The 15,684-nt window shown below is 32.6% G+C and overlaps 1 protein-coding gene across 1 annotated transcript; it reads left to right on the top strand.

Moving 5' to 3' along the window:
- LOC109848353 (protein PLASTID TRANSCRIPTIONALLY ACTIVE 12) lies at positions 582-14,188 on the top strand. The gene is made up of 12 exons (XM_020417802.1): positions 582-697; positions 1,138-1,213; positions 1,302-1,372; positions 1,496-2,173; positions 2,283-2,395; positions 2,848-3,107; positions 4,066-4,187; positions 11,475-11,543; positions 11,688-11,741; positions 11,893-12,000; positions 12,427-12,550; positions 13,796-14,188. Exons 2-11 carry the CDS (start codon positions 1,180-1,182, stop codon positions 12,526-12,528), a joined length of 1,611 nt encoding a protein of 536 aa, XP_020273391.1. The 5' UTR covers positions 582-697; positions 1,138-1,179; the 3' UTR covers positions 12,529-12,550; positions 13,796-14,188.

Here is a 15,684-nt window from a genome sequence, read left to right as displayed (position 1 = left end):
GTCGTCGCGAGTAGGGAGGAGCACAAGCCGTCGACAAATGGAGATGAGAGATGGGGACGTGGGGAGTTCGGCTGCCTAATCTAGGGTTTATGAGATGACAGAAAGCTATTTATATTGGGTTATGAGGTGTTGGGAATAAATCTGAACCGTTTTTTGATGATCCAAAGGAGACTGATATGTGAAACCTTAGGTCCCTCAACATGTCTATTTATATATGGGTAGAAATTTTAATAAAAATTTTGATGGGTAATATTTACAACAAGTTTAATTAATAGGATTAACATATAAAAAGTTATCGAATAGTTAATAATCAGTCGAATCAAATATACCTTTAGTTAAATTCTATTCGTTTATAAGCCGAATATTAAAAAATATTCATTTAGTATTAAATGAACTGTCGGATCGAATATGACCGAATATCTGGACGAATATTAGCCGAACTGTTTATTAAATATTTGGTTCACTTCCATCCCTAGCGGCACACAGAAGCTTAATGAAATGGGCCAAGTGACAGATGTATATGGGCCTGTATTGGGCTAACATAGCAAATATATGTCCCCTTTCCCCCTTTTTTTTCTAAATTTTTTTTTCCCCTTGCAGGAAACTTTTGAAGCTTATCGTCGTCTGCTTCTTCTACTCTCATCAGTTCAGAGCTCAACCGTCAAAAGACTCAAAACCCCTAAAACCCTAGATGGAGGTAATTCTTCTTCTCCCTCTTACCCTTCAAATTTTTTATCAGAAATTTCCAAAAATTCCAGTCCCATTCAATTCATTCATTTAATTGGGTTCTGCAGGTTGTGAAATTTATCCTCCTTTTTTTTAAAAAAATGCAAAATGATTAGAAATCATGTCAGTTTTGAAGAGAAACTGGGAAATATCACTGCTGAAACTTTATCTGTTCCTAAGTTCATTCATTTATGTAGAATTTTATATCATTTAGGGTTTGGACTGTTAAATTCTGATTTGGTGCATGTTTTTGACATTACATTTCAGAAACAAATACTGTTGATAGATTTCTAATGTTTGAAAATGTTACCATTCAATACTTACATTGTCAAAATCTGTGTTATCTTCCTTATAATTTAGCATCTTGTCATTGGAGAACCCTTAAACTCCATTGTTGTTATTGACATCTAGGTAATGTTAATAATTCATTGAGTACGCGAAGTTGGATAAAGGATGGCAGCTTGTGCAAACGCGTTGCTGTTTCAGGGTAGGTTCTTGTGTCATTTCTGAAAATATAATCTCTATGATGTGTATTCTCGAATCGTATAAAAATTCAGAACCAATTTGTTCGGCAGATAGTCTAGGCGGGGCTTTGCTGTCAGCTAAAGATGTTCGCACTGGAAACTCAAGTTATCTGAAGTATCAGGTGCGTGGAGTTTCCATAGTTTTATGTTCTTGAAACTTCTGAGCTCTTTTCAGTCTATGCTCAGGATGAAGCTATGTTAACTTCTTTCAAGTCTATGTGTTAATCTATATCTTGAAATTCCAGTCACAATTTCGAGGTGTATGTTGTCCGGTCAAAGTGAAATTTTTATTCGGACAAAAGAGAGATTACCCAAGACAAAAAGAACCATCTCGTCATATAAAATGCATGAACAAAGATGGACGACAATTTGATCCATCATCGGTTGAACAGCCTCCTTACCATAGCTACATGGATTCCACATCCGGGCAGCTTGAACCCGCATCCGGTGCCCGTGCAAGTATTCCGGGCAAAGATTACTGGCCTGAAGGCACAGTTAGCCGAGTGAGGGCTGCTCGTGCCCCTGAACCAGTCGGTAAATCAGAAGGCAAACCTTCTTTTGGCAAGAATCCTGGAAGCAGAAGGAAGAATTATAAGGGGCAAGCGGCTGCTCCAGAAATTGTAGAAACTAGTTCTGACTATAGTGATGCTCCTGATCCTATGCTTGAGAACTCGGATGATACTTCGGACGAGCCCAGAGATCCAAATCATGAGTTTGTTGTCTATCAAGCGGAAGAGGTGGAGGAGAACCTTAGTTCTTTTGAGATGGACAAAAGATTCGGTCGTCCTCACCCCTTTATTGATCCAGCTATTGATAAGCCTATAGAAGAACCTCGATCGAGTGAAGAGTTGTGGTGGAATTGGCGAAAACCTGAAAAGGATCAGTGGTCAAGATGGCAAAGGAGGCGTCCAGATGTTGATACGGTCAGTACTTCTTGATGGACAAAAGTATTTACCAATAAAATTACACCATCCCCATTGCTGGTATTTGAAAGTCATTTTTGTTGTTGGAACATGGTGTACTTGCTTGCAGGTTTTTGCAAAGGCTATGGCTGAGACTGGGCAAATAAAGCTCTATGGCGACCATCCAACATTAACTGAGACTGCTCTTGCAAGGGCAAGGAGAAATATATTCAAAGAGGAAAGGTATATTGACCAACAAAACTTTTGATGTTTACCATAGTCAGGCTAAATGTAGTGTATTTTCTGGCAGAAACCTTGAGTTAATTGTGCCAAATCTCTGACCATAGTTCCTTGAAACAAATTATGCACATCAAGAAAATTTATCTTAAGAAACTATGGTTAATAATTATGCATATTAAGGTTCATTGACAAAAAAACTTCTGAGGTATAGCATATTCTGGCTATAGCTCGAGCGCTTTCTTCATAAGCCCTTTGGTAAATTTTGCCAACATCTCTGTCCGTAGTTCCTTGAAACAAATTTTGCATAAGACAATTTGAAATATCCAGTAAATTATCTATAGGTATGCATATCAAGAAAGTAACTCTTGTAAGGATTATTTGAAAAGACTGAACTTCCATTTTATATACAAAAAACTTACTGACAATTCTCTCATGATTGTTACTACATGTTTTAGGCTAGAAGCTGAACGGAGAAGATTAGAAGAAATAGGACCAATGGCATATTACTCTGAATGGGTTAAAGCATGGGATAGAGATACTTCACGTGAAGCTGTCCAGAAGCATTATGAAGAAACAGGTGAAGATGAGAATGCCCAGCTCATCACGATGTTCCAGCATCAAACCGCTGAAGAATACCGCATCATGATGGGCACTGATATTCGAATTAAACGTGATCCTTTAGCAATGCGTATGCGAGAGGATCAAATAAAAGAGAGTATGATACAATTCTGATTATGGTGATATATTTGCCTTTAGTAATTGTGTTTACTTCGATGGTATGATTAACATAGGAGACTGCTATTGATAGCTGAACAACCACCTTCCTAATGTGCATGAATGACAATTGATATCCTCTTGTGCCAAATGGATAAGACATAGATATTTATTTTATTTCATGAATTAAATGAAAAACTGATGCATGCTATCGTGAAACATGCATTCTGTCGTGGCGATCACTTAGATTGCTCTCCTTTATCATGGTTTGTTGCGAGCTCAAGTCATAGGAATAATTGTCTTGCTGCTTCCTTAAAGTCATATGCCCTATTTCCACTTGGAACATCCTAGTTAGTAGCCATGTTACCTAATCTTAATGTGTAGAGAACATTGCTACACCCTCGATGCTGCTGTGTTGCTTTGATGTTCGCTTGTTTTCAAGGAGTTAATTGATGAAATCTTTGCAAAACTTGTTTTATCTTAGAATCACAGCTTCTCTAACATTTCATCTATTATCATCTTTTTTACCTACCACTTCATCTGTATTCTATGCACCATTAGCCTCCTCCTTTCATCTCCAAACTTATACTTACAAGTATTTTTTGCTTAAAATTTTTGAACAGCAACAACTACCCAAATTGCATCATCTTGAATTGATATTCTCAATCTGACATCGAGCTTGTTGTGTAGCATTTCCTTCTTCCCATATAAATTCTTTGGGTTAGGATAACAAATGAGTTTTAATTTGTTTTTTTGAAGTTAAGTTCCCTATTTTTTTAGAAAGGCAATTGCATATCAATCTTTTTTTTTAGCTATTAATTTTACCGACCTTGAAATAACCAAAGATATTAATTACTCTTTTTAGCACAAGTTTTCCCCTAAGATCTGGATCTTCCTGTATCCTGTTAGTTAGAACATATTTGACATGCTGTGCTCTCTAACTGTCTTTGGTCTTGCAGTATGGGGTGGTGATCCAGTGTACCCAACTATCAATTACATCCAAGATCCGGATGAAGTGATTGATTATAGAGGTGCAGATTTTCATGAACCTACACCCAACATGTTGTCTTATCTCATGGAGGTAAATATTCATTTTCTCAGTCTGGTGGAAAATATATAGCTTACATCATGGAGGTAAATATTCATGTGTTCAGTCTGGTGAAAAATATATAGCTTACTTCATAAAACTGGCTTGTGTTGTGGACATGCAATAGCTAAGCTGGCACCTTACACATTTGTCATTAAGATCTTTAATATCGAGTAGTGGAAAGTATAGATGTGGTTCTTGAAGCTTCTAAAACAGCCAAACTTTTATGTGTTTGCTCTTAGGACATTTTTACCAAGAAAAAAGCTCGTTGCATAGCCATTGCTGTTATCAATAATTGACCAGAGAGAGCATCTAAAAGCTCGTTTCTGGAAGAAGTGAATTTGACATTTGAGAAATGACCAATAAATGGTTAATCAAAACCGGAATTACCTCTTGAGTAAAACTTTCTTTGTGCTTTTTGTTAGTTCTCCATGTTCTTGCGGTACACATTTTAATAATTACTAGGTGGAATGCACGTGCATTACACGTGGTCAAATATTATAGTTATTTACTTTAAGTTTATTTATTTACTATAACATGGTTGTCAAAAACTTTATAATTATCGTAATATATTAATTTTTCTTTAGATATTTTCATGTGTGATTTTGACATTTTGTTTTTCAGAGAAATAGTGATGTTTAAAGCCTTAAAATATTAATAATTTAATATTAAATAGTAATTTGAATATATAGTTTCAAAATATCAATGATGTAAGGGACCAATATGGAAAAAACCTATTATTATTAATAAAAAAATAAATTCTTGAGTTTATTAAAGAATATGGTAGGTTTTATCTAGTCATTAAGGATTTTGTTCAGTTATAAAAAAACCACTTCCACTTGTTATTTACTTCCACCTATTGTTTATCTGGCGATCGAGTATTATAGATATTCAAGAAAATTTTTCTTGAATTTTCTAAGTTAGAATGTGCAAATTCAATCAAGAAAGAAAATTAAATTATGTGATCAATTCCAAAATCTGATGTTGTACTATTTTTACATCTTAATAAATACTAACTGATCTGTCAAAATGATTACTCTCTAGTTTCAAAAAATTATAAAATATAGTCTAAGAATAATTTGTACATATTATGCACTCATATTGATTGTATTTTAATAAAATAATTCATATCTATCCAAGTCAAACAACATTCAAAAATTTAGCTTAACGAGTTAGAAGAATATAATATTTGTAATAATACTCATATCCAAGCTATGAGCTTCATAAACTTATAAGAATGTGAGCAATATAAAATGACAACTTAATTTACTTTGGTAAATAATTTATTATAAATTATGAAAAACAACGGGAATCAGAACGATCATATACCCATCTCAAATAAATATTAAATTTTTCTTAGAGATTCTTATAGCAAAAGATTTTTAGAGTTGATGTGCAGGATAAATTTAAGGACATGTAATCCAAACCAATTCATTGAGTGATAGACTTGCTATAGACTCCACTCTTATAAAATTGATATCACATGCGCCTTAAGTTGTGCTTTTGTTTAAGAGTTAATTTTAGAAAACTCCCTCTCAACTATGGAGGGCATGACAACCCCCTCCCCCCCCCCCCCCGGCAAAACTATTTAAGACTGAGTAAACCTCTGCCAAGTTTTGTAGATAATCTATCTCAACTTAAAAAAATTTGATTTAACCCAATGAACTTTTCTCACTTAAACATAACCTCTCAAAACTAACATCATTAAGTCTTATCTATTATGTGACAAATACTTTACTTGGAAAGACCAACATATCAATCAATCATAAAAGAATTACCTAGGCTTTTGCCAGATAAAAGAGGTGATATAGAGGGAAAAAATTATAAATCGGTTGTGATCCTTTTATTGTCGGTTGAGGGTTTCTATTTAATTAAAATTGCTTTCTTCAAAATGGTATTTTGTCTAAATCACATATCGAAATAACTATGTTAAGGGGGTTTGTTGATAGAAGTGTAAATGATTAGAGAAGTTTTTATGAGATACACTATAGTTGAGAAATGTTTTCTAAAATTACACCAAAATGGAGAGGGGTTATCTATAACACCCCACATAATGAGGGGGTTTTGTCAAATTGAATCAATTGAGTAGGTTTTCTAAGACAATCCTCATAGTTGAGAGGGTTTTTAAAAAAATAACACTTCTTTTAAAATATGGCTTATATATAATTTGTCCCTCAAAATTTTAATAATTTAATATTAGTCCCTAAAATTATGAGCAATTGCAAAAATTTGTGGGAATAACATAGAATCATTGGATATTTAAAATCAAGGAACTAATATCTAAATAACATTTACATATTTGCTCTTATAGTCATTCTATTAAATATCGATTAGTATATTGCTATATCAGCCAATATATCGAGTTAAAGACTTTATCTTGGTAATATTTATTTTCTTTTGTTTGTTGATTTTTTGATAAATCGACCGTTATCGAAAATATGGCTGATATATCCTTTTGAAGATATCAAGAAAATCATGTTATTTTTTAATTTGATTGTAGGTTGGGGTTTGGATTGTGTTTGGGAAATAAAATCGGAACCTGCAAAACCCACAAAGGCCATAATTCTTCTCCCAAAACTCTCCACTTTAGGCTCTCCCAAATCTTTAAACATATATCTTGATGCAAATTCTTATGTTTAAAATTTATTAATATGTTAGACTACATATTACAATATCATGTTATATATGAATATTTACTCATATGACACCCAGTATTACATGCATATCCCTGATTTTTACTACCCGATATCATGGAATTTAGTTTTTCAATATTTATTTGATGTCCAACACTTTATAGTAGTCCTTAAAAATCCTCTTCTAAAGTTTTATAAGTGAAGTATATAATTTCAGGAAATAATTCAAAATCTTGAGACTCATTCAAAATATAATGCTTTAATCTTTTCACATATGCTCTACTATATAAATATAAGCTAAGCATCCGGTCTCATATTGTATGATAAATATAATTTTTCAATGGGATCATATACTAATGTTTATAGATAACAAAGGTTTCAAATCTTTTCTAGGCTTTATTTAACTTAAATACCTTGTAGTTTAGCAAAATTATACTTATATACCTCCACTTGTATCTTGCTGCACTTTTTTTTAAAATTTTAGATAATGTATCTTGATGCGCTTAAATATCCTAATGTTTTCTAAAATTTAATGTTTGTACCTTCTATCTTGTTACCTAAACATAAGAATCCTCTTTGTAATTTTCCTATATGAGTTTCATGGTATAATTTTAGGATAATTCTATGTTTTCTATTCTTTCCATAAATACTTTATTAACATGCAATTATCTATTAATATATTATTATACATTACTAATAATTAACATGGTGTAGAGTTTTATAATAACGTTGAAAGTTTTAAGGACCAAATTATGCAAACTTAAAGTGACATATAATGTAATTAATTAACAATGATGGTTAATTTAGTTTAGTTAGTATTAGAATGTAATGTCAAAAGAGAATAGGGATAATATAGTCCTTAGAAAGTTTTTCCACAACTCCCTCTTTTAAAGGGAGTATGACTAGGTGGAATACACGTGCACTGCATGTGGGTAAATAATTCAATTTTTTACTTTTAAGTTTATTTATTTATTATAAATGGTTGAAAAAAACTTTATAATTATTGTAATATATAAAAAAATTTGGATATTTCCATGTGTGGTTTTAATATTTTTTCTTTCAGAGAAATAGTTACACTTAAAGTCTTAATATATTAATAATTTAAAATTAATTAGTAATTTGAATGTATAATTTCAAAATATTAATGATGTAAGGGACCGATACTAAAGAAACTATTATTATTAATGAAAAATAAATTCTTGAATTCATCAAATAAAAATGGTAGATTTATCTAGTCATCAAGGATTTTGTCCAGTTATAAAAAACCACTTCCGCCTGTGGTTTACTTCCATTGTTGTTTATCCGGCGACCGAGTATTATTGATATTCAAAAACTTTGTTTTAGAATTTTCTAAATAGAATGTGCAAATTAAATCAAGAAAGAAAATATAAATTATGTGATCAATTCCAAAATATGATGTTGTACTCTTTTTACATCTTCCAAACTACTAATTGATTTGTCAAAATGATTATTCTCTAGTTTCAGAAAATTATATAATATAGTCAGAGAATGATTTATACATATTATGCACTCATATTGATTGTATTTTAATAAAATAATTCATATCTATCTAATGTCAAACAACATCCAAAATTTTAGCTTAAGAAGTTAGAAGAATACAATATCTGCAACAATATTCATATCCAAGCTATGAGCTTCATAAACTTATAAGAACGTGAGTAATATAAAATATCAACTTAATTTATTTTGTCAAATAATTTATTACAAATCATGAAAGACAAGAGGAATCAGAAGGATCACATACCCATCCCAAATAAATATTAAAATTCTCTTAGAGATTCTTATAGTAAAAGATTTTTAAAGTTGATGTGTAGGATAAATTTAAGGACAAATAACTCGAACCAGTTCATTGAGTAATAGACTTGCTATGAACTCCACTCGTATAAAATTGATGTCACATGTGCCTTAAGTTGTGTTTTTGTTTAAGGGCTAATTTTGGAAAACTCCCCCTCAACTATGAGGGGCATGTCAACCCACTCCACCCCCCTCCCGCACAAACTATTTAAAACTGAGTAAATCTCCGTCAAGTTTTGGGTGTTTTGTAGATAATCTATCGCAACCTTTAAAATATTGATTTAATCCCTATGAACATTTTTCACTTAAACCTGACCTCTCAAAATTAATACCATGGAGTATTATATATTATGTGATAAGTACTTGACTTGGAAAGACTAAAATATTCACCAACCATAAAAAAATTACCTTGGTTTTTACCAGATGAAAGAAAAAGAGGTGATATAGAGGGAAAAAGAATCGTAAATTGATTGTGGTCCTTTTATTATCAGTTGAGGGTTTCTTTTTTATTAAAATTATTTTCTTCAATATGATGTTTTGTCCAAATCACATATTAAAGTAACTATGTTAAGGGGGTCTGCGAATAGAAATGTAAAAGATTAGAGGAGATTTTATGAGATATGCTATAGTTGAGAGGTGTTTTCTAAAATTGTACCAAATTTGAGAGGGGTTATCTATAACACCCCTCATAATAAGGGAGTTTTGTTAAATTGAATCAGTTGAGTGGGTTTCAAGACAATCCCCATAGTTGAGAAGGTTTTTAAATATTAACTCTTCTTTTCAATATCACTTATTTATAAATTGTCCCTCAAAATTTTAATAATTTAATATTAGTCCCTAAAATTATGAGCAATTTTAAAATTTTGAGGTAATAACATAAAATTATTGAATATTTAAAATCAAGGAACTAATATCTAAATAACATTTACATATTTTCTCTTACAGACATTATATTAAATATCAGCCGATGTATTTCTATATAGACTAATATATTAGGTCAAAGACTTTATCTCGATGATATTTTATATTGTTTTCTTTTGTTTTGTGTTTTTTATATGTTGACCGCTATTGAAAATACGGCCAATATATCTCTTTGAAGATATCGAGAAAATCATGTTATTTTTAATTTGATTGTGGGCTCGGGTTTGGATCGTGTTTAGGATACAAAATCAGAACCCACAAAACACATGAAAGGCCACAATTCTTCTCCCAAATCTCTACACTCTCGACTCTTCCAAATCTTAAGCATATATCTTGATGCAAGTTCTTATATTTAAAATTCATTACTATGTTAGATTACATATTACAATGTCATGTTATGTATGAATATTATCTCATATGACACCCAGTATTATATACATATCTCTAATTTTTACAATCCGATATTGTAGATTTTATTTGTTCAATATTTATCCGATGTCCAACACTTTGTAGTAGTTCTTCGAAAGCCTCTTCTAAAATTTTCTAAGCGAAGTATATAATTTCAGGGAATAATTCAAAATCTTGAGACTCATTCAAAATATGATGCTATAATTTTTTCACGTCTCATTACTATATAAATATAAGCTATGCATGTGGCCTCATATTGTATGATGAATATTATTTATCAATGGGATCATATACTATTGTTTGTGGATAACAAAGTTTTCAAATCTTTTAAAGGCTTAACTGAACTTAAATACCTTATAATTTATCAAAATTATACTTATATACCTCTACTTGTATCTTGCTGTGCTTTCTTTTTAATTTAAGATAACGTATCATGTTGCACTTAAATGTCCTAATGTTTTCTAAAATTTTATGTTTGTACATTTTGTCCTATTACCTAAACATAAGAATGTTGTTTACATTTTCTTATATGAGTGTCATGGTATAATTTTAGGATAATTCCATGTTTTCTATTCTTTTCATAAATTCTTTACTAACATGCAATTATCTATTAATATATTATTATACATTATTAATAATTAATATGATGTAGAGTTTTATAATAACATTGGAAGTTTTAGAGACCAAATTATACACATTTAAAGTGACATATAATATCATTAATTGACAATGATAAATTAATTTAGTTTAGTTAGTATTAGAATGTAATATCAAAAAAGAATAGGGGTAATATAGTCCTTGAAAAGTTTTTCCACAACTCCCTCTTTTAAAGGGAGTATGATTTATCTAATCCAAACATGCTTATTAGTAATTTGGCATGAAATTTCATGTTAGCCGTGCATGCATTAAAGTGACTGCAGTGAAATTACATATTAGATTCTTACTTTGAGTTTTTCTTTAATTGTTTATCTAATACATTGATGCTTGCAACTAATTGGGCGTAAAGTTATATGATAGATGCATATGTATCCAAGGACGTCCAATGAATTTGTAAATATGCTTCATGCTTACATTCATTTTCCCAACTTTCTTTTGCCCTTCCCTTGTTTTTTTTTCCTTTGTATTTTACTTATTTATTTGTTTTGTCAATGTAGTTTCAATTCGTTAAGAAGACAAAAAGAAGAGTGAAGAATGGGTTTCTTTGATCAGATTCTTAACTAGCTTTGAATGGATTTCACTATACTATTATCTTCTGCTTTATGTTCTACTTTTTGATAATATTATTCAATTCAGCAGTTGCATGGTCGATCATTCTGAATATATCATTAATCTGCTTCATGGAATGCTATCTCGCTTTATGTTCTTTAAAGTTGTTTGTACTTCTTTATTGATGCTTACCACTAAAATGTGCTAACCGAAGGTCTGGTAATGTCCTCAAACTCTATAATCGACAACATCTTATAGTTGGATTTTGTGTGTGACTTTGGTCCTTTCTCTTTTTCAGCAAGGCCATATTATTTCAAGGGAAGAACTGGAGAGTATTTTGGCTAAAGAGAAGAAACAAGAACTTGAGGTTAAAGTTGTTTCTCCGTTTCTCTTAGAAGTTTGGAAGGGAATCTAAATTATCAGCTATATGCATTTAATTTCACAAACACCTTGCCTTTATATTCATACTAAATGAGATGTGCAAGTCTTGCTGATGCATATATGAATTCAGATTACAGATATAGATGAAGCCATGGCAAGTGCTGTTGATATTGGCGAGAACGATGTGAGTGGAACTTGTTTTCTTTGTTTATTGTTTGTGATATTACCATTTATATCTCCTTTTCTCTTAGCATTCACTATAACATGCGACAAAGAGGCATGATACGCCAGGGAAGTTGCATGTTAATGTTGTGTACTTTGCTCCTTTCAAATAGGATGAAGAAGACAGCGAGGAAGAAGAGGAGGAAACTGAAGAAGAGGAGGAGAAAATAACCCGCAATTGGAGTGTTCTGAAAAGCACTCCTGAACTCCGCAAATCAAAGGTACATCTGGATACTGACCACTTGAATATTCTATCTGCTGTTTGCATGGAGAAATTCTTTTATGGACCTATTGTTCCATTATCCTGTTTGTTTTATTTTTATCTCACATGAGCAGGCAATACATCGTGCAATATGAACTACTTATAATGAACTTGTTAATCCCTCTAATTATCTTCATCGGTAATAGTGTTAAGCTAGTAAACCAAATTCCCATTGTTTGTGCATTGATCCCACAGGCAACATCTCTTAAGAAAAGAAAAAGTTTGTCTGATGTTATAAACTATGTCATCAAATTGGAATTGATTTTCGACACATTGGAATTGATTTCTTTGCATATGGAAACATCTGGTTTAACAAATTCAGTTTCTCCTTATACGTGCACTATTTAACTCTGCTGAGTAATCCTAATATCTGAAAATTTTGCAGGAAAAGCCGAAAAAGAAAGAAGGCCCAATGACAATCGAGGAGGCTATAGATGATTCAGAGAACTTGACTGATTTCCTGATGGACTTTGATGAAGAGGAGTGACAATTTTTTCAGTCTCAAAGAGGTACTTGCTATAAAACTGGTGAATAGTATTTCCATGCAACGCTGTGTATATGAATAATGCAAAGATAAAAGGTGACATCTATAATATCATGTTGTTTCAAGAATCTTCATTAAAAAGTGTGTTTTCAGAAGCATGTAGAGAATTATGCTTTTCAATTTACTGGTCCACTTAAGACACAGAACGAAAAAAATGAAATTGAGCTATCCAGTGTAAAGTCATTTGTAGTGCATCCATGTAGCAGGTTTAGAATCTCAACGTGCTCTCTATTATGTAGTGCATTTTATTTGACCATAAAAGAATTAGTCACATGTTTACTACATTCTTAAGTTATTAAAGATTTGGTAGTAGAGTTTGTTTTGTGAAGATCAGTATATCTAATTACTTTGCTTTATCTCTATCAGATTTGGGAACCATGAAAATGTTAGTTGAATATCTATATACTTTAAGGATATATCAAATTTGATAGTTGAGTTTGTTCTATGGGATCTGAGATATCTCAATGCTTGATCTTGAATATGCGACGCGGAAAATAGCAAGTTTGCTTGGAGCATGAAATCTCATATCTTAAACTTGCCATTCCAGCAGGTTTTCCCAAAGGAAGAAGTTTTCATGGATAAGGACCATAAGTTGTATCTCTAGTTTCACTCCAAATAGAGGTTCATTTCACTTGCTCAACAGTCACGTAAAGCGACTACTGAAATCACTGAGAAAGTTGTACATAAAGGTGGTCTTTGGTATTGCTGATTGTGCATTATCAGTGTAAAATGCAAAATTTATATAGTTAGGAGAGAGAGTAAAAGAAATCCTCGTGTTCATTTGCTTGGTGGCAGAAAGTTAAATACTGGCCCTAAATTATAATGTGCAGAGGCATCTTAAAAAACATTAAACTAGAAAAATGAATGTTTCATGCATCCAGATGAAGATGATGTTTCCGTCTTTTATAGCGTGCAAATTACTTCACGACTAAGAAAATTATTAAATCAGAAAAGGGAATGCTTCACATCACGCACCATGACAAAGAAGATTTTCCTGTCTTTTGTAGTGTACATTACTTCACAACCTAGGAAATTAACTTAAGTAAATAAGAACAACAGAGACGACAATGAGAAGAGTTGGTGAACAATAATGGTTGGGGAAAATACCCAGCAAGAATCGGAGATGTTTTGTTAGAAGCTTATTAATCAAACGCAGAGAGTATTTCCCGCCTTTACTTTAAAAAATAAGAATCTGCTTATTTGCTTTCAGGTTACTGTTGCAAAGTGGGCAAGCAGAAGCGCGGACAAGATCAAAGCCTTTTATGTGGTACTTATGCCAAAGAGCTCGGATGATCAAGGATCAATATTGACATGAGCACAATGTTGGATCCTCTGATGCCTTTACTTTCCTGTCTCTCCATTCTTCTACTTTTGTATTGGCTCTTAAAAGAGTCCATGGTAGTGGAGCTTGTTAGGCCTGCCAATGGAGCTTTGTATGTGTAATGGATGGTCATATGAATGAAAATGTCATGGCAGAAAATGTGAGATTATACATAGACTAAAGAAACAACCTTTGTTGTAACATGTTGAAGGGACTTAGAGATGGGAAGGTGAACCTTGCTTAACGGTTTCATTATCTCGAAAAAAAACTGAATTTTGGTTATGTATTTCTCAAGTAAATGTGTGTGAATTTGACTGTTGGGGAGTCTAGAATTTAATGTGGTTCCAAGAGCAATGCAATTTCAAGAGCAAATATTGGAGGTGCAGCACATTCATCTATTTGACATTCATTGAATAGATATCAGTTATCGGTAGTCTTACACATAGTGGATAGTATAATTGTTGCAGGGGAATTCTAAAGAGGAGTTTGTAAAGCTATTGGGAGAAATGAAGATAAGACTAATGGTGAGATCCGACTTGCTAGTCACTTTGGAACGGATAGATATCGTCGTCCTTTTTATCTCTTGAAAAACTCTCAATTTGTGCAATAAATTGGCACTTCATCATAACGTTCCTTGTATCTAAACTACGGTGACGTGTATGTTTGCACAAAGTCACAGTGCATTGTTTTGCCAAAGCAAAGAGCAAAGTGGTTAAGGAGACCCGGGGTTTTACCGATTAGCCAACTCAGCCCGTCTGTACGCACACTGGTTCGAGTCCCTCTGGGTTGGCCCTGCATGTCCCCGGTCACATGGGGGTGGGCCCCTCATATGAGAGGAGGGTGTGCCATGTGCGGGAGTGCGGACTGGGGTATTCGAACTATGGAAGCTAGGCGGACTCCAAAGGAGTAGAGTTGAGCGAGCTAACTGGGTTCCCTTTTATCAAAAAAAAAAAAAATAACAAAGTGAACCTCCTTAGATTAAAATAAAAATAGAGCACAATACATGACATCTGGTTTGTAAAAAAATCAAGCCCAGAACTATAAAAGCAACGAAGTAAATTAAACCAAGAGGTTCGAACCTTCTGAAGCTTGAAATTGTCGAGCACTAAATACGTCACTCGCAAAGAACATTTTGATGGCTGCACCAACAGCGGTTTTCGCGGTTTGAAAATATTACTGCAATTCCCTGAAATTTCAACAGTCCGCCTAAATAATTATGCTGGAGATGTTGATGTTACGATGTAGTTGACGACACGCTCTGCTCTAACGATGCACGTAAACTAACGTGTACTTTACAGCGAATCGTAACTCCTCAGTTGATTGCATTTTGACCAAGAAAATGCCCACAATATATCTAGAAGAAAAGTGGCTACAAATTGCAACCGTCCAATTAAAAAGTTCTCATTTACTTGGTCCTTAAATTCTACAATTTAAGAGTAGTCCCTCAAATCATTGAGATTGCTATTAGTGTCTATCAAATCATACGGAAATCCCCCTAGTTATCTAATGTTAGAACTCGGGGAGTAATCCCTCAAATTTAAGAGTATGTTCGATTCGGCTGATTATTAACTATTCGATAAATTTTTACGTTTTAGCCCTATTAATGAAACTCATTGCAAATATTAGTTTTTACATATCTAAATTTTAACTTACAAATGTTACCCATATAAATACTAAAAGATGGATTCTAGGGCTGTCTCTTCTTTCTGCCTCCAACCTATTTCCATTGGTTCTTTTCATTGTCTGTAGATTGTGCATTCTCTTCTCTCTTCCCAGTC

Source organism: Asparagus officinalis, chromosome 7, assembly GCF_001876935.1.
Source record: "Asparagus officinalis chromosome 7, Aspof.V1, whole genome shotgun sequence".
NCBI lineage: Eukaryota > Viridiplantae > Streptophyta > Magnoliopsida > Asparagales > Asparagaceae > Asparagus > Asparagus officinalis.
The sequence above is the reverse complement of the archived record's forward strand: the minus strand, read 5'-3'. Positions and strand labels throughout refer to the sequence as shown.

Bases quoted from the DNA above. Each gene is read 5' to 3' on its own strand.
- LOC109848353 (XM_020417802.1), top strand. From the start codon at position 1,180: ATGGCAGCTTGTGCAAACGCGTTGCTGTTTCAGG. The intron at 2,396-2,847 runs GTATATTGACCA...TACATGTTTTAG, and splicing joins AATATATTCAAAGAGGAAAG to GCTAGAAGCTGAACGGAGAA. The intron at 4,188-11,474 runs GTAAATATTCAT...TCTCTTTTTCAG, and splicing joins TGTTGTCTTATCTCATGGAG to CAAGGCCATATTATTTCAAG.